The 20,583-nt window shown below is 35.3% G+C and overlaps 1 protein-coding gene across 1 annotated transcript in view; it reads left to right on the plus strand.

Annotated features, from left to right (window-relative positions):
* LOC138704512 (retina and anterior neural fold homeobox protein 2-like) overlaps positions 1–20,583 on the plus strand; it is a 373,970-nt gene that overhangs the window by 167,510 nt on the left and 185,877 nt on the right. The window contains exon 2 of the mRNA XM_069832468.1: positions 2,376–2,680. Within this exon, the coding sequence (XP_069688569.1) occupies positions 2,376–2,680 (305 nt within the window). The remainder of the gene's footprint in view (positions 1–2,375; positions 2,681–20,583) is intronic.

Consider the following 20,583-nt stretch of genomic DNA (forward strand, 5'->3'; position numbering starts at 1 on the left):
AACCAAAGGTCCCGGGTTCGATACCCGGCCCCGGAACAATTTTTCCCTCGAAATTATTCAGATTAGCTTTACAGGGAGTTATTCCTGAAAGCTTGATTTGCACGATCATTATAATTGTTACCGTCATCATCAACAAGATCATTATTGTCATCGTCATCTTCATCAATACGATCATTCTAATTGTTACCGTCATCATCATCAACACGATCGTCATTGTCATCGTCATCTTTATCAATAAGATCATTATCATTCTCATAGTCATCTTCGTCATCAACACGATCATTGTCATAATTGTCGTTATCTTCATCAACACAATCTTTGTCACCATTGTCATCTTCGTCATCAACACGATCATTTTCATTGTCATCGTCTTCATCATCAACACGATCGTCATTGTCATCGGTATCGTCATCAACACGATCATTGTTATCGGTATATTCGTCATCAACAAGATCATTATCATTGTCATCGTCATCTTCGTAATCAACACGATTATCATCATTGTCATCGTCACCTTCATCAACATGATCATAGTCATCATCTTCTTTGTCATTTTCGTCATCAACGCGATCATTGTCATAATTGTTATCGTCATTTTCGTCATCATCAACACAATCATTGTCATCGTCAACTTCGTCATAAATACGGTCATTGTCATTATCTTTTTTGTTATCTTCATAATTAACACGATCATTGTCATTATCATTGTTTTATCGGTATCTTCGTCATCGTCGTCAGTAAAAAAATTTCCTGCTACTTATGTCCAAGAGACCGTAACTATCCCAATATTTCATCTTTATCCTTGTACTTGCCACCAAGTTCACAAGAAATCTAACTTCGTTTAATCGATCTGGTGTATCGGCTCTGACACCAAGATTTGGGATTGTTCATGAATGTAAAACCTGAACTTTAATTTACTATCCATCACGAAATATTACAACAAATTTAGCATAAATTTTGTTTGAATGGAATGTGAAACCAAAATTGTTGAAACGTTTATAAAATCTTTGAATGGTATGTGAAACCGTAACTGCGGAAACGTATTGTTATGCAAAAATGTAATGTGTTACGAATCGTCCTAGTGGCGAATGATACGGATCCCTTTCGAACTATCTTAGATACAAAAAGGTCCAACGTTCGGGGGGGGGGGGGAAGAAAAGATTTTTGCTTTACTGTCAGAGAAAGCAAGAAAAGGGTAAAGAGGTATAGTTCGGAAGGCTATACCTGGCATGTGATTTGCGCGAGAAGGAGAAGGTTAGACGATCATAAAAAGAGTTTGGCGTGTGAGGGGTAACGGTCGTTAATATTAGGCCTACACGAATCTACAGACATGGAATGAACTTACAGTACGATTATTTAGTTCTGACAGTGCGCCTGGGTCAGACGAGTCCATTTAGTTACGCCAAGGGGTGTTTGGGCTATTCACTCGCTTGCCTTCGAAGCGATCGGATGTCATGCGTGCGGTAGAGCGGTATGTTTCCAGTGCAATTAAGCTGTACTGCATTCCTTTACCGACCGCTCGCCCTTATCTCTACTCCGGAACTCTCCCCACTCCTATTACTTCCTCTCTTTCGCGTCGCTGAGTTGTCAGGACTAAATAATCGGTCTGTACTAAAAACTTACTTTCCCCCTCCATACCCACTGGTAAAAAAAACACGGTGCATGATAGGGTCTTAGGACAGGTCTTACTTCGTCTACTATATAATCTTTGTTCGTTGCTTTCCTTGATAGGGAGCCCATATGATAAAAATGGAATCTTTCTGTTTCTATAAAACTGTGCAAATGTCAAAAACATAACTCTTCTCGGGTTCTCAGCCAAGTGAGTTGGAGCTTTGCTTCCATGCTTTCGACGGCTAGCTCTGCCATCTTCTTCAGGGAATGAAGTGATGTAGGACCATGTCTAGCCGGTATATAGCCTATGCAATAGTAGGGCTTCCCGCTGCGGGCCAATCAGGAGCTAGTTCCTAGTCCCGACCGCCAGGCGCATTCTGGTTGGTGGAAGCGGTAGCCAATCAGGAGCTAGTTGCTGGTCCCGACTGTCTGTCGTGTGCTGGTGGTCTAAGTGTATTGATGGCAGGTTTCCGCAGCGGGAAGCCCTACTATTGCATATACTGTATACCGGCTAGACATGGTCTCACATCACTTCATTCCCTGAAGAAGATGGCAGAGCTAGCCATCGAAAGCTTGGAAGCAAATCTCCAACTCACCTGGCTGAGAACCCGAGAAGAGTTATTCTACATGAAACGCCGGGAAAGCCTCAAGTCATACATGTCAAAAAGATATCGTGAAAGTTTTTGACGAACTTGAAAAAAAAAAAACACTTAAATATCACAGACTTGCTAGCCCAGGCGCTGAAATTATTCAAATGTGTGCAGGGGAGAACAGCAATTCCAACGACGGGCTCTCGGACGTGCGGTGTCAGCACCACGACAAGAGCTGCAGCGAGGACGAGGCGGCGAGCCCCGGGGTGCCGACGAGCATGGCGACGTCCACCGGCGAGGGCGGCGGGGGTGTCGGCGGCGGCGACGCCAGCAAGAAGAAGCACAGGCGGAATCGCACCACCTTCACGACGTACCAGCTGCACGAGCTGGAGCGCGCCTTCGAGAAGTCGCACTACCCCGACGTGTACAGCCGCGAGGAGCTCGCCATGAAGGTGAACCTGCCCGAGGTGCGCGTGCAGGTAGGACCTCTCAGCTTCCGTTGTGTGCGAGTCCTCATGCCCATGCAGTGAAACCTTTGTCTTTTTACTAGGGAACCTTCTACGGCACAAGTCGAAACTCTTTTGAAAGTTTGTACTGTACAGAGATTCTATACAGCGTATTCCGAATCTCACCGGTCCGGTGGCATCAATGACGTCACGTTGCAGCGAAATAAGGAACAAAACTGCTGGAAGGATCGATGGCTGTCATGGCGACTGTACAAGTTGTTGTCTGTGCTACGCTAGCAAAATTTTGCGAAATTTTCGTACTCCCATCTCGTTCAAAGAAAAGATAGCATAAACAATTTATTTCTTGAACCGGTAGTAATAACTGGTCCGTTGACATGTTCGCTCATAAGCCATTAACATATTTTTTTTTTTTTCAAAGGCATGTTGGTTCCGTTATGTTAAATGTTAATTGAAAAATGAGTTCTATTCAGTCAATACTTAACATAAAACACAATAAAACATGTTATAATAACATTTACACAGATTTAAAAACAAACGTTTTCGCCAATTTTGATTGGCCAATTTTCATTGGTTCACACATGCCTCTTTCAACACAGTGATTCTACACACATCGTGGAGGCTTTTTGCTATATTCTATTCTCTGTTTTTAAGTGATATTGCAGTTGTAACTTTGGTTTTTAACGTCATATACCAAGTGTTCACTTTTTATAACATGTTCTATTCGACCTACAGACCTGAAGATGCCAATCAAAATTGGCGAAAACGTTTGTTTTTAAATCTGTGTAAATGTTATTATAACATGTTTTATTGTGTTATGTTAAGTATTGACTGAATAGAACTCATTTTCCATTAACATATTGTTTTTACGTTGTGCTCATTACAAACAATACAGCAGAACTAAAGCAGAACACACCGCCATGACACAACAGTACACGATGTTATTCGTCTGCTAATTCCCGCCCTATACAAGAACCAATCAGATTCACTGATGGCGGCTGATAGAGACTGCCACCACCTCTGCAAGTTGATGGCACCGGTGCGACACCGGTGGAGCGTCAGTGACGTCATCGGTGGAATTCGGAACACCGTGATGCCATCGGATTGCTCACCGGTGAGATTCGGAATACGCTCATAGGCTACAGAGTGATCCATACGTACCTGTACAAACTTTGTTGTTTTAATGAATAACGGTAAATGTTCTATACAACTTTTTCTGTAAATCCTTACTCTCAGAGTTACGATGCATAACATTCAATCTTGCTAGGCATCCAAAACATGGACCAGTAAAGCCTTCTAAGGTGTCATGTTCTCCTACTGTCCGTTACTCAGGAGAAGACGAGCGGAAAGAATGTGACCTTCTTGGCTATCGCTGTTGATTATTATAAACATCGCTCAGATAAGCATCCCAGTAGCCAGGTTATTACTCGTGCAGGAAACATAAGTAACAATGCGTATGGAAATTAAAGCTAAGTTGAACAAAAAGAGACCTAATGTTTCCGCTTACTGCAGTACAAATATTGCACGTGTTGTCGTACGTTATCTGTTCACATCCCTTCCTCCTCAGTCTGCTCTCGTCTTCTCCTGAGTCACCGACAGTACATAAGGTTCGTTCCAACAAGTCAGTAACCGTAAACATCGTGAGCATGCGCAGTACAGAAAAGGCGTACCATCACACTCCAAACCAGTTCTGAATCGGAAACACGTACTTGAGTCGGACGTTCCAACAAACTTTTGTCACGGATCCGGAACGATTAGAAGTAGCCGGCGGACTGAGACATGTATCATTCTGACGGTAAGACCTGAACCAAACTCGCGCAGCTAAATTCTCTTCCGCCGGTAGCGAGAGAGAGTAGTAGTGGTAGAATAGAATGGATATCACGTGCTGTGAAGGTCAGGCAAGTCGAGATTACGTCATCGTAGACATCTGCGCAACCATTTGTTTTGTTCAGGTCTTACCGTCCGAGTTATACTGTACTCCAACCAGAAGAAAGTCTCAGGGGAATGAGACGCTGCGGGGTGATGCTGTGAAAGAATGTTGATGTCATAAGGTCACACACACGTGGGTACACGCATCTCCATTGGCTAATTCTCAAAGCACAAATGATAACACTGATACACATATTTATACTACCCTAGTTACAAAATTAGATCACGGTTAATTTCCTGGTCTTTTAATCCCTCCATACAGGAAATAACATATGCAGAAGAGCGCATGTTTTTTAAACTGACGTTATAATTATAATATTATGTATCTACTTCGCTGCAATAGATGACTTATTGTTCACCAGACTTTTCGTCAGAAACATTAAACCTCAATTCTCTCCAAGAATCGAATGATTGTTCACCAGACTTTTAGTCAGAAACATTAACTCTCAATTCGCTCCAAGAATCAAATTATTGTTCACCAGACTTTTAGTCAAAAACATTAACTTTCAATTTCTCTCCAGGAATCGAATGATTGTTCACCAGACTTTTAGTCAAAAACATTAATCCTCAATTTCTCTCTAAGAATCGAATGATTTTTCACCGTACTTTTAATTAGAAATATTAATCCTCGATTTCTCTCTAAGAATCGAATGATTTTTCACCGTACTTTTAATTAGAAATATGAACTCTCAATTTCTCTCCAAGAATCGAATGATTTTTCACCGTACTTTTAATTAGAAATATTAACTCTCAATTTCTCTCCAGTATTCGAATGATTGTTCACCAGACTTTTAGTCAAAAACATTAATCCTCAATTTCTCTCTAAGAATCGAATGATTTTTCACCGTACTTTTAATTAGAAATATTAACTCTCAATTTCTCTCCAGGAATCGAATGATTGTTCACCAGACTTTTAGTCAAAAACATTAATCCTCAATTTCTCTCTAAGAATCGAATGATTTTTCACCGTACTTTTAATTAATTTCTAGTGTTTATAAATGATCTTGCCCCCTAATAAAAGATGTAGGTCATCCCATATTATTTGCAGATGACACAAGTATAGTAATTACAGCCTATAACTCCAACACATTCCAATCTTCAACAGAGGAAATTCTCTTCAAAATATGTGACTGGTTCTCAGTCAATAAATTAGTATTAAATTGTAACAAAACTAACATAATTCAATTTAAATCCTGTCCAAATTCAACGTCGCAAATTTCTAGCGCAATAATTAACAATAGATCCCTATTAGAAACAACAACAACAACAACCAAATTTCTTGGCTTAAAAATCGATAATGTGTTAAATTGGAAAAATCATATTAAAGAAATTACCCCCAAACTAAATTCAGCTTGTTTTGCTATTAGATCTATGCAAAAGATAGTAAATACGAATACCTTAAAAACAATATACTTTGCATACTTCCACTCGGTAATGAGTTTTGGAATAATATTCTGGGGTAATTCTACAGATAGTAACAATATATTTCTATTACAAAAAAGAGTAATTAGAAGAATAGTAGTAGTGCCAAATCTAGGGAATCGTGTAGGACTATTTTCAAAAAAATACAAATAATGCCCATGGCTTGTCAGTATATCTTTTCATTAATAGTCTTCCTCGTATGTACTCGTGAAAACTTTGTAACTAATTCAACAGTTCATAGCATAAATACAGGTCAAAAAAATGACTTTCATACTCCATCGGCAAGTCTATCGTGCTATCAAAAAGGAGTGCGTTATATGGGAGTAAAAATTTTTAATAGCATCCCTATCGATATAAAAAATGAAACTCAAAACATAAAATTATTTAGGGCCAAATTAAAGAAGTACGTAATTTCTCACGCCTTCTATTCTGTAGGTGAATTCATGACATTCAATAACACTTTCATGAAATTGATACTAAAACTATGTGTTGTACTAGTAGACTATATTGTAAATCTCGTCTATATATATTTCATCTAGACTGTGACTATAAATTAAGATTTTATAATAGTATTAAGTTTTTTGACTTGTTCCATATTCTAGCTGTAAGCATGTATGAATACCATGGAATGTTAATAAATACAATACAATACAATACAATTAGAAATATTAACTCTCAATTTCTCTCCAGGAATCGAATGATTGTTCACCAGACTTTTAGTCAAAAACATTAATCCTCAATTTCTCTCTAAGAATCGAATGATTTTTCACCGTACTTTTAATTAGAAATATTAACTCTCAATTTCTCTCCAGGAATCGAATGATTGTTCACCAGACTTTTAGTCAAAAACATTAATCCTCAATTTCTCTCCAAGAATCGAATGATTGTTCACCAAACGTTTAGTCACAAGCATTAACTCTCAATTTCTTTCCAGGAACGGAATGATTGTTCACGAGTCTTTAGTCAGATACATTAAAGTTTAATGCGTAGCATATTTTTCTTATTTTAAATACTTTGTGTTTGCTGCTTTAATTTTTAGCACCACTAGAAATTGATACATTGGTAGACATTGTTGGTAACACTTGAAGAGTTGATTTGATAATATACTGACTCTACAACAGGTAAAGTGAAAAGTGAATAAAAGCCTCTCATATCATTTCTACAATAATGTTGTCAAGTACAGCAACACTTTCATGAAGTCACGTGACTGGTGAGTATATGTATGTAATCTGTCGTTTACGCCGTCAGAACTCGCGTAAGAACACGTTGTGCGTTGTGTCATGGTCTGTCAGTCCTACTGCAACTGAAGCCTGTCTGTCGCTTTCATTGCAAACAGCAGTCGTAAAAGCCTATCATGCCGTTACTTCACAGCAAGTGCGCTTTTCAGTACCTGCCAATGTCAGCAGATATTTTCTTTTATTATTTTGTCATAGAAATGAAAAGAATTTAGTTTGCTGTAAAACTGAACAGTTATCCTCTACATTGAACAGTCACTGGTTTACTAATCAATCTATTGCTATTTATTATTTAACTAGTGGCTTGTGCAGCGAATGCTGCTGCAAACTAAGTTCGTTAGACGTTCAAATAAACATTTTTCAGATTTATTTTCAATGAAGAAAACTTGTCTTTTTGATAGTTATTTGCTTCCATAATAATGAAACATACTCCCTCTCAATGGATTTTCTTAGGCCAAATACTTTTTCTTGAACCTATCCAACTTCAGTTTTTGAGTTTCAACGCGAAAACGCAAGTATCAATGTCAGGACGATAGCAGTAGCTATTTCAGGTCATTGTGGATTGTAGGCAAAAATTAAAAAAAATGTCAGGTTTGCTAAGCTTTCGAACAATAGCATTTTCGTATAGCTGCTGCATGTAGAACTTGAAATGTAGAACGTAAAATCATTTTATCCTACTAAGAGATCTTGCTGAAATGATCTGGAGACTACAAAATTTTCTATGCCTCTTATTGTATCAGTAAGTAATACCTTTTTATATCTCCTTAGGATCTGTAATTTTTGCGCTCTCTCGAGCCAAAACTGAAGACAATGACATATATTAATGTCTACACCACACCGCCATTAAGTATATAAAAAAGACCCAACCCCACTGGGTTAATAAGTATAAAAATATTTGATTTTTAATAACAATATTATTATCTTACTTAAGTTTTGTAGTTATATATAGCAGTCACTCAGTAAGTTATAGAAATGAAGATCTAAATTAAGATATTCTCTACATTTACTTACATAACCTCAAAACGTTTCAATTTCATGCCATCAATATGGCATCAATATTATGTACAATTAATCAAGAATAGACGCATCATGATATTAACTATAATAATATTTAATTTCTAATGGTAATAATGTCATCAAGCCACCTCAAGTTTCGTAGACTTGAATATCCAATACGCAGCTGTACTCATAAAATTATACACTACAGAATCAGTTTTTAATAACAAAGTGAATTGAGCTCTAAATATGTCGGCAATCCTGCAGGTCATGGCCTTCGTGTAATAGCCTATTGTTTATTGTAGTGTGTGTTTTGTTCTGAAATTCAATCAAGTCGGCCGTGATTCAACAAAATTAGTTCTCAAAACTGACAACAGATGGATTTTGGAAAATAGGAAAATTATGTAGGAAAATTGACATTTCACTGAAAACTACTACTTTTCCGAAAAACTTTGGATGCCAGGCATGAAAATGAGGGGTCACTCATTAAAATCCGTTCAGCCGTTTTCCCGTAATTTCCATTACCAGTTGAAATTATATATATATAGATTTTACGATACATAGAGAAAATATTTTGGTGCTGAAAAATTCTACCCTCAAAGCTTTTTATCTAAGTTTTTAGTATTTATAACTGAAGAGTCCACTGCAAGAATGATGGATGTCACATTCTTGTCAAAAATGCATAGCTTAAGACATATAGAATGTACATACAGAGTTATATGGCATTAACACTCAATAGTCATTGTCCAGTAATGATCGGAAAATCACAGTTAAGCTTTGAACGCTAAGCATTTCAAACTTTCAATTGCCTCTCCTGCAAAATGTATTCCAAATGACATCCATCATTCTTGCAGTGAACTCTCCAACTGAAAAAAAAAACTGGCCCTTTGTATGACGGTTGTCTTGTCTGTATACAGTCTCTTTCCATATACACCTCAACTCATTTTCTTAAATCACATGACTTGCAGCTAATAATTTACTCCGAAGCAAAATTGCAGTATTTGAAAATCACATGACAAGGAGGATACAAAAAAAAATAAATAAATAAAAGTAAATTACCATTCCTCATTATGCATCTACCTTTTGTCTTTATCATGCTGAGAATGGCATATTCATATAGAATACTTTCATTTATTTAACTGTCATTCGACAGATGTATGTAAATGATATAATTTACTTACATTGGACTCAAATGAAAATGGATATTCATTTTCAGGGTGTCACACGAGATGTGTTTAAAAAAAAATTGTTATAGTTGTTCCCTTAGCTGCGAGGTTTTAACGTGACTGTCTTTTTGGAGTGGTGCGTTTTTAGAGAAAAAAAAAGTTTAAAGTAGGAAAAAAATACATTTTTTTTTTCTAGATTATGAAAAGGCATTCGATGAAGTCAAAAGACAATTTTCTCACAGTTCTGCGTATAGCTACTTAAATTTATTTCTTTGTAATCAATTTGAGAACAGTAAAAACTTAATTAACTGCTATTAATTTTGACCAGAATAACCTTATACAGAGAATGTAAGTTGTTGAGAGATTACAGGAGGCCATGAAATCTATTGTCAAAACAAACTAACAACGATGGTGCTTAATTCGAACTTTTGTTGTAGAACTAAGGGTACGAGTATTCATATATATTTATTTATAAATTTCGGATTCTAACGATCATTTGACAAAATATTAGCAAAGAAATCAGATGAGCAACATGTTAACTTAAAAAAGGTAATTTTTGTGAAATAATTGGTATATAATAAAGAAAAAGTAAATATCCACACACAGAATCGAGACAGTTAAAAATAAATATTGGTTTCCATTTAACTTAAAAAAGGTAATTTTTTTTAAATAATTGGTATATAATAAAGAAAAAGTAAATATCCACACACAGAATCGAGACAGTTAAAAATAAATATTGGTTTCCATTTAAGAAACTGTAATTTTTGTCACACTCTATACACACAAGGAAATAATTTTTTTCTGAATTTCATGCATAATATTAAGAGATGTAGGGCATAATGTATACTTAATAGATGTTGTATTTAACATTTTTATGAAATTAGACATGTTGAAGTTAAAAGGAATTTTCCACACTTTGTATTCACTCCGTGTAACACAATTTTTATTGCCTAACCAAATCTCGTCTCTAGAAAGGAGAGAACTGAGCAAAAGAATGAAGTCTGCGAATTTCCAAAGAACTTTAATGTGGTACAGATCTAAAGCTAACATTGAAAATAAGTTAAATATCGATAAAGTATCGAGCTCAGTCACTAAAAACATCAATCCATATTCTAGATAGTCCAAGGCGAAGTGTCAAAAATATTTTTAAATATATAATTTTACAGTATTAAGTATAATTTAAGTTCCTATAATACCGCGACAAATAGAACATTTTCATTACACAAGGTATTTACAAAAATATGCAATACCTTTAGACACTATTTTCATACTAGTCTACTACATATGTATATATATATATATATATATATATATAATTGTTATACTGTGCAACTCCTGAAGGTTGAAAATTTGGAGTGTAATAATGGCTGCCAACTAACGACATATTCATTAAACAGTACAAAAATAGAAATCTGCGTCTTTAGAAGTGTCTTGTGTGATGCGCAATGTCTTCTGTCGGAATAATTATTGGATCTATCATCTTCAATGGTAGAGTTCAGAGTAGTAAATATTATCTACAGGTTCTGCAAGAAGATTTTGTTCCAAACCTTCAAGGCATGAGGGTAAACATGGAAGAGGAATACTTCCAAGAAGGTGATGCAAGACCTCACACAGCAAATTCAGTCCTTGATTTCCTGGATGAACATTTCCATGGTAGAGTAATCTCGAATCAGTATCAGGAACGATTTCATGGTCTTCAATGGACTTGGCCCCCCTATTCACCGGACTTAAATCCTTGTGATTTTTTACTTATGGGGATTTCTGAAGGACCAAGTCTAGCAGAATAATCCTAACACATTGAGGAATAGACAGCCAACATTTACACTGATATACAGGGAATTTGTGATGAAACTTTCGAAGAAGTTGTGGACAGTTTTCATCAACGATTGAATATGGTGGTGGCTACAGAAGGGTCTCATATTGAAAATCTTTTTACATAGCATCAAATTACCAGTTTTCAGGAATGTATCTAATGTAATAGCTGAAATATAGGCCTAACCATTTAAAAGTGTTTAGTCTTTTTGTGTAGACCCTGTATATCATACATGGGCACAATTTTCGATTACGTGAGGCACTCGATTTGAAATAGTTCGTTTATTAGGAGAGGAGACAGCAGAGTAGGATGGGAAATATAAACTGCTGTGACCTGCGTCACCTTATCGTAATCGCTAAGGCGGTCAGTGGCGAATTATTAGGAAAGCGCTTGGTTAACGTGAGAGACTCGAAAACTTTTATTCAATTTGGCAAATTAATTCGGCAGCTTTAATCATAAACCGCTTTACTATTTCTCCATAATTGAATTGATTTAAATCACGGGCGAGAAATTGCTTAACTAGCCAATAATATTCCATCACGTTGTCTACGTTTATTTTCTTGAATATTCCGGTGTTTCTCAAGATTACTTAATAGATTTGCACGTTCTCGACCTAAAATAATTTCAGAAAATCATATTTCGTTTTCTACGCACATTTGATATTTTTTATATAAATTTATTTTGGATATAATACGTACAAACAACATTTAATTCCTCGTACCTTTTAATGCAGCGTGTTTAAGGTATAATGTCGTATTTAGTATACTATGCAAATGTTAAGATCATACATTTTCTTCGGAATAGTACGAAAAATAACATTTAATTTGTCTTACCTTCTAATTCAGCATGTTCTTTATGACTTAAGGAGTAATGTCGTTGTAGCCTGTATTAAATTTATTAATGCGTAATAGGATTTTCGAGCATAACATACATCGTATGTTCTGCCCTTCTAAACAGCAAAAAAACTCTTCCTCCCATTTCTCATGAAATAACCGTTTTCTAACGCGTACACACTGCTTTGATAATGCCATTATGCCACCAATGATATTGCTTATGAAACTGATATAGAACCTACCCACGCCTACTGTACTCCAACCACGAGAAAGTCTCCAGGGAATGAAGGGAAGCGGGATGATGCTGTGAATGAATGTTGATGTCATAAGGTCACACACGTGGGTACTCTTATCTCTATTGGCTAGCTCTGACAGCACAAACCATAACATTGATACAGACATATTGATACTACCCTAGTTACAGAATTAGAACACAGTTAATCTCCTGGTCTTTTAATCTCTTCATACAGGAAATAACATATGCAGGAGAACGCATGGTTTTTAAATTGACGTTATAACGATAATATTATTTATCTACTTCGTTCCAATAGATGACGCAATAGTAAGCACATTCCTTTCACGGTTGATCTCCTGGTTGGAGAACAGTAGGAGCTACGTGAGGGAGGAACGGGGACTGTGAAGATGATGTCACTCAGAGCGATAAGCTCTGTGAAGGTCAGTGAGGCACAAATTCTTAAGTAAGGCACGATGCCCATCCTAGCTGTATATGAAATACCAGATTATCTAAATCAGTTTACTATTACAAGTCAAGGGTACTAATGCAAGATGAGGTAAGCACAGGAAACGGTGAACGGACCTGTAAAGTAGAAAAGAGCAAAATGCTTACGGAGGAGAAGAAAAAGAATAAAATATATACGTACATAAACTCAGTCTTGCCGCCACACCTCATAGCGAACATCAGAAAAGAAAACAGCCTTTCGGTAGGCCCTTTGTTGTAACTTTTTGTTTTGTTTTCAGCTTCTTTCAGAACGGCACAAAATGCTTCAATTCAATTTATTCTCTAAATTCGCTTTATTGTGTGACAAAATGTCATGTTTTTTAAGCTGTGGCGTAGGGAGACGCGGGGAGGTTTTGGGGGGTTGCAACAAGCCACTGACTAATGAGACAATCGGATTACGGGAATTCAGTCGCTCCTCAGGGAACCGGCCGGATGCGGGAACCCGAAATCTCCTCGGTGCAGTTCACCACACAAGTCAACAAACATCTTGTGCCAGCCGCCTCTAGGTTAGTGGCGTCTCTCGTGACATATCACAGTCCGTCAAAACACTGCACGTGTCCGCCTCGACAGACAGCCATAGGCACGTCCAGTCTCGATTTATGGGGCTCAAACCCTATAAATTGCTTCCAATGTCACTCTTCATGACATAGCTTCAAGGTGTAGGGTCTGCGGGCTTTCTGGGTCGCTTCTGACTTCGACATCATAAATTCTGGTCGAATTGTTTATCATTCTATAGTGGAACTTATTTATTCGAGACGAAAAGAAATCAGAAACTGTCGTATACTTGTCTGCCAGTTTGTGTTTCTGGTTAAAGTCTGCGTTTCTATAACTTACTGATGCAACATAGAATGACATCCATTTTACATGACACCGAACACATCTTTCAGTTTTACGCCAATTTCAATGAGTTTATAACGAAGCACGATAATTCAAATAAATGTTCAGTATCACGACAATCAACGACTATAACAATGAAAATAGGAAAAGCTGAGAGGTAACAGAGTACAAAAATTGTCGCGAGAATCGGGTTGTATGTCACAGATGGCTTTATGGTTTGAATCTAATGATTTTCTGCTTAATCAAGAAAAGACTATCAACGTAACTTTTAGCCTAAATCATCTAATAAAAAAAGGACAACATACAAAACTACACCAAATTTCTAGGACTTTTTATAGACTCCAGTTTAACATGGGAAAAACATTTCGAATGTATATGCACAAAGTTATCAAGAGTTATATATTTATTAAAGAAATTAGTGACTGCCGTTTCTCAAAACTATTTAAGATGTGTTTATTTTTCGTTCTTTCAGTCGATAATCCGATATGCCTTAATTTTCTGGGGAAATGGTACCAAAATTGGGAGTGTCTTGACTTTGCAAAATAACCCCATTAGAATTCTATGTCAATCAAACTAGCTCAAACATTGTTGACCACTTTTCATACAATCACAGATATTAACAGTCATATATATATATATATATATATATATATATAGACACACACACACTCGACATATCATACACAATTACTCATTAATAACCAATATACATGATCATGAAATTATAAATAGTGAACAAATTAATATTCCATACTGTAGGTTACGTAAGACTAGTACAAATTTTTCTGTCATGGGAATGAAATTATATAATAAGCTTCCCAGTCAATATTATAAGTTACCAATCAATAGTTTCAAAACTAGATTTTATAATTGGCTTCTAATTAATCCTTTCTACTCTGTAGATGAGTTTTTAAACATATTATATTCAAATGAAATTGGTTTTTTTAATAAATAAAGTTGTCGAATCTACATTTAGTTACAAATTATACATTAAGAGTGAAGTGTTTTCATTAGTTTTTATAGTTCCAAAATATTTTGTGTTTTCATTGTTCTAATTAAACTTTACTGTTTAAAATTATATGTATTTGTACTATGTTTTTTCACCTTCTGTATTTGTGACGAAGCCTATCACTGTTTCTCTAATGGCTTAATAAATTAAATTGAATTGATGTATGTGAAAACATCAACTTTTTTTGTACAAAATTTATTCTTTTAAGTTTCTTTAACATTTTCAGTTTACGATAACCGATACAAAAAAGGTTTACGATAAGTAAAGTCCGATTCATTTAGCCTACTTGTGAATCAAACGTAGGGGAGAGTCGGGTAGTATCGGACATCGGGTAGGCCTAATATCGGACAGTGAGTTTCTTTCATCTACTACACGATGATAGTACCTGATTGACATGGTTACGTTTCTGTGATGTCGCATAGAGAAACGTAACCATGTCATTCAGGTGCTACCATATGGTGGTAGATGAAAGAAAAGCACTGTCCGATATTACCCGATGTCCGATACTACCCGACTCTCCCCTATCTACGTAACTGCGTCGATAGTGGCAACTGCATTAGTTGTATTAACTGCTCTATTAAGCTTATTAAATTTCCATACTTCAAAATCGTTGATAAATAGCTAATCTCACAACGATGGAAATTTGCACATTTTATTTAGAAGAAAGGGACATTTTTCGTGTGAATTCTCCATTCAACCTACTCTTTGTTGTAAATGCGATTATGAAGTAATTTCGTGAGTTTCTATCAATTTCGTGAAAGTTCATGGATATATTTCACTTAATTTTGGACTTTCATTAATGGGTTTGCATTTGCCATACATAAAATTAAGTTTTTAACACATTTCGCATACCGTCAATTGTTGTAACATTGGTTCATTTTTTTTCTATTCTAAAAGTAAACTTCTGTAGGCCTAATAGATGCGTTTGCTCATTCATTTTAATAAAATACCTTAGAATTAGTTCTGTGTGAAATAATAATGAGTCCTAAAGCATTGCGAACATGTTTCTTTATTTTTATCTGAGTTCATAATTTTTTTTTTCAATATTGGGCCAATGTTATCTTAATATGGGTCACTTTGCCCCAACTTTTCAACTTACATAGTACACAGTATTTAGGATCATCTTGGGCAAGTGTAATCTCAAAATGAGTGCTGGTTTACCCAAATCATATGATAAAATGCACTGAAATGATACATGCTAGGAAAACACGCAAATTGAACGTCGTCATGGAAATTATGTATTTTATATTATATTATTCTATTCATTGGTAATATCTTCGTCAATGGATGCACGATCCTTTTAAATACTGCTACATAATCTGACTGTCAAGTTAGGATGATGTTTTAGAAAATGTTTTCCTCACTCGTAACCAGGTATATTCTTGAAATTAGTCACTCTGCATCCTCTTCTTCAATATAGCTCATTATTGTCGTTCCCGAATCTTCTTCGCCAAATGGCCTTCGAGTTTATTTTTATGGTGTTACGTGGTATACCATAATGTTATAATCTTGTTACATGTTATGAAAAAAACATATTTAAGCTATGTGATCAATGTTACCCCAGTGGTATATCAGAAGTTTAATCTTTCCTATTTTTCAAAATATAATCAATACGGCAAATAATGTATTACATTTCAAGCTTAAATTACTTTGCCAATCACTTTTACTAACTTTCTTGGTACTTACCAAATTTTTACTGCTGAAAATACCGTTTCACAAAAAAAATAAATAAATAAAAGAAAATAACAGGTTTTCAGAATATTTTTCACACTATCAGACATTTGATTCACTTAAAACAATGCTTTTTACAATTCATTTTTGGTTTCAGATAAATCTATTCCATTTGATAAATTTATTTTAAAAATGTTCAATCAATATGAATTATCTATATTTTGCAAATTTTTTTATTTGTTATGACATCTCATCTGGATATTAACGTTTTCGCCTTTTCGGCATCATCAGATATTTTAAAAGGACGAAATTTAAACTTAATCCATTAGACCGTACATAATAATGTTCATGACAAAGTTGATTTCATGAATTTTATGTAATTGAAGATTAATTGATAAGCAGTTCAATTTTGAATTTGATTTCGAGAAAATATAAATTTATAGAATTGTGGATGTGACTGGATACATATAACTCATGTTACATTGTTAAAATACCGCTTATTATAAAAATATATAATTAAAATGATGAAATTGATAAAAATTTACATGACAATTTAGACACAAAGTATAACATGTAACATACTGTCGTTCACCATTGTAACGCACTCCAGCCAAATAAATAAATACACAAGTAAATAAGTAAATAAATACATAAGTAAGTAAATAAGTAAATAAATAAATAAGTAGGCCTAAACAAGTAAATTAGCAGGCCTAAACAAGTAAGTAAATAGGTAAACAAACAAACAAACAAATAATATGCGTACTGCAGTTCAAAGAGAACTGGAACATGGCAAACTCTAAACCCGTGAAGGAATACTACTTCCAAAGGAAATATGATTATTTTGTTGTTGAAGACGAAAGAATTGCTTGTTTACTGTATCCCATTCAATTTATTTCCACTTTTCATTTCAATATTAAACCACATTTCAACAAAGTCCATAGGTTCATTATTACGAACTGTATATTGATTATTTATTTATATACTCTAAAATTAAGAACGTCACTCGTTGTGTTCATTTTGAATTGAAATTAATAGTGACTTTCAAGGTTCATTGCTTAAATACTATAAATTTATGTTTCCGTAGGTGATGATAGGAGGAAAGTTTTCGAAAATCTAAAACAGGTTAGGTGCAAAGAAATCTCAAAGAAACTACCGGCAGGAAATCTAGCATAATTGTTAACCTTGAAACGAGATAACGCATTATAAAAACAATGAATTATTACAATCTTTTTTGAAAATTACATGCCGCCACTGATGGACCTTTGACGACAAGAGAAAGTAAATAACTCTACGCGGAAATCGATCATCCCCAATAGAAGTGGAGTGAGGCTGACGTCATATTTCCCCTACTTACGAGTTCTGCAGGCATGACGATGATGATGATGATGATGATACTTGATTTCTACGGTAAGCAAAACGGACTTAACCGTTATAGGTCTACACAACGTGTTTAAAATTCAATATTGAATCCCACCTGTCGTAGGCTATTTCTTAAGCGAATGACCTCACGTCTCACACAATTGAAAACTAGGGCACTAACAAATAAATTAGAACGAGTCATGAGATATTAAAGACATCCGCAATGTCTGATAACAGATACTTATATTTCACTCAGAACACAGTTATATACACATGGAGCGATTTAATGGAACAGGATTGCCTCAATAACTCACGTGTATCCCCTACTTTATATTCCGAGCCCTAACTGCGATAACATCAACCCCTCCTGCGGCTAGTATATCGCTTTAGGCTTCACTGCTCCGGGCCGTGGCGGGTTTTTTCTTCCCACACTTTGACAAATGCTTCGGCCCTCAGAGACCCTCTTATTAGACGTGAAATTTTGGCTATCTCTAACGACCCGCGTGTGAAATATGTAGCAAAGAGAAAGACTCGTAATTATCCGCAAAATTTTTCAGTGGCTTCAGTTAAGGGGACATACATGATTTTTTAAATTTCCTCACTTCACTTAAGGGGAAACACATGATTTTTTAAATTTCCTCAATTTTCATCCAAAATTTGTGAAATTTAAACTACATAAACAGGCCTACAATGCTATCGTCTGTACAAAATTTCGTGCCATTAGGGCTAACATATTTGAAACTATATTTTATGGAACAACTGGATAATACCCACGGCAGAGCAATGTCGATTGTCGACGCTACTCGCTGGCCACTAGTCACCGGGCCGTACCGAGCCGTGTCAAACAAAAGACAATCGAAATGGTGGTATGTAGTAAAATTCGCGACTATATTCTTAAATAATTCACTCCATTAGTCAAGTGCAAGGTTTTATGTAGTACAACGGCGGTTTTTTGAATGCATTAAAAGAAAATGCAGCTGTAGTAAAATCTTAAAGTAGGTTATCACAAGGAAATGAACAGGAAAAACGGTGTGTTTCACGGAATATCATTAAAACGACGGAAAGTAAATTTCCGGTTAATGTCCGCTAAAGCGTTAAGTACGTAATTATGACCGCGTTGCTGTTTTTTTTCTGGCCTAGAGAAAAATACCTAGCCTTTTACGAAAAAAAAAAAAAAAAAAAAATTTAGGGGCCATAAAATTATTCACCGCTTTCATTATAGGCCTATTATTGTTTATCAATATTACGAATCAAAAACTGTCATATTATAGGCTATAATTTTAACTACTACATGGACGAATGAAATCAAATTTTATGTTAAAATTAAAAGGATTCGTCAAATACAAGAAAATGATACATTTATATTACATAATATGTAAATGAACTTCATGTTAAAATCTCCTGTCACTTTCCTATCCCTAAACTAACCTAAGCTAAGCTAAGCTAACCTAACCTAACCAAAGCTAACTTAACCTAATCTAACCTAACCAAAGCTCACCTAACCTAACCAAAGCTAACTTAATCTAACCTAACCAAAGCTAACCTAACCTAACCTTCTCCCATTCCTCAACCTCATATCACTTATCACGTGCGGATCGCGCATGCGCGGACTTGACTAATAAAAACCTGAACTAACCAAACCTAACCTTCGTATATGCAAGGTCTGTAACCGGAGCAAAAAGGGATCTCAATCATTTAATCTGCAATGTACACGCGAAAATAAATTCAAGTAAAGAATCACGCTCCCACTGCTTGAGAGGTCCGCGCATGCGCTACAGCAAAACTGTTTGTCGCGAGCATCTCATCTAAGCCAGTCGTCATAATTTACTCGCAATATTTACGCAAATACACATTGTAGCTAACTGTGGTGCTACCTCTCAGTAATGTTCAGAACGAAGGAGGCAGAGAGAGAGAGAGAGAGGGAGAGAGAGAAAACAAATTTCTCCCTCCAACTACGCCACACACCGTCATGTTCTTATGTTGGCGACATTGTGTATTTAGTTAAATTTGGTGGTAAACGTAACGGCACGGTTCAAAGAGACCGTGGTAATTCTCCAGTTTAGCGTATTTTTTTAAATATATTTAATACTGACGTCACTAAAAAGGCTCCTTGCGTCCAAATTTTCAAAAATTTTTTAGTTCATATTTGCTCAAAAGCTTGAAAATATTCGTGAGAATAAAAATTAATTATCTTTTCGAGCTCAGCCTAAATAGAGAGCCAAAATAATTCTTTTTAATTTCATTAATTTACCATTTCATTTAATATAAGTGCAATATGAATATGCTCTGAAGGAACTTAATTCTAATATTTCATACAAATGCTAATTAAATTTTATTTATCAACATTTGATTGACCTCTGTGAAAACTTTCAGACCAATCTGATAGAAACTGTTGTGCAAGAGCTTTTTTTATTCAATAAACTGATTAACATTTTTGAAGTCAAGAAAACAGCATTAAAAATTATTTTAACTCACTCACACACCGTATGTTTGCCCACATTTTATTACATGGCCAGATCATTTAAAAGAGTATCAAATATAATTACGACCATAAAAACAAAAAAAGCGGATTTTCTTATTTGTTCAGGATTATTTCACCATTTCAAAACTCGAGAGGGATTTAATTGACTATTACACGATTAGAAGAAAGTATATAAAGATTAGAAGAAATAAAGTACTTTAATACAAAGAAATATTAATTGACTTACGAAAATATTAAACTGTCTTCAGATAATTATTGTATCATCTCATCATTACAAATATTCCGCTAGATGGTAACAGTGTGTTATGATAAGCTGTTCTTGTTACCAGGTGTGCAAACTAGCAAACTATGCAATCTTCATTGAACTCTATGGACGATTACTAGTCAAAGCTTTTTTCATTCAGTTTCATTTTTATTAAAACAGTTG

The sequence above is a fragment of the Periplaneta americana genome, chromosome 8 (genome assembly GCF_040183065.1).
Source record: "Periplaneta americana isolate PAMFEO1 chromosome 8, P.americana_PAMFEO1_priV1, whole genome shotgun sequence".
NCBI lineage: Eukaryota > Metazoa > Arthropoda > Insecta > Blattodea > Blattidae > Periplaneta > Periplaneta americana.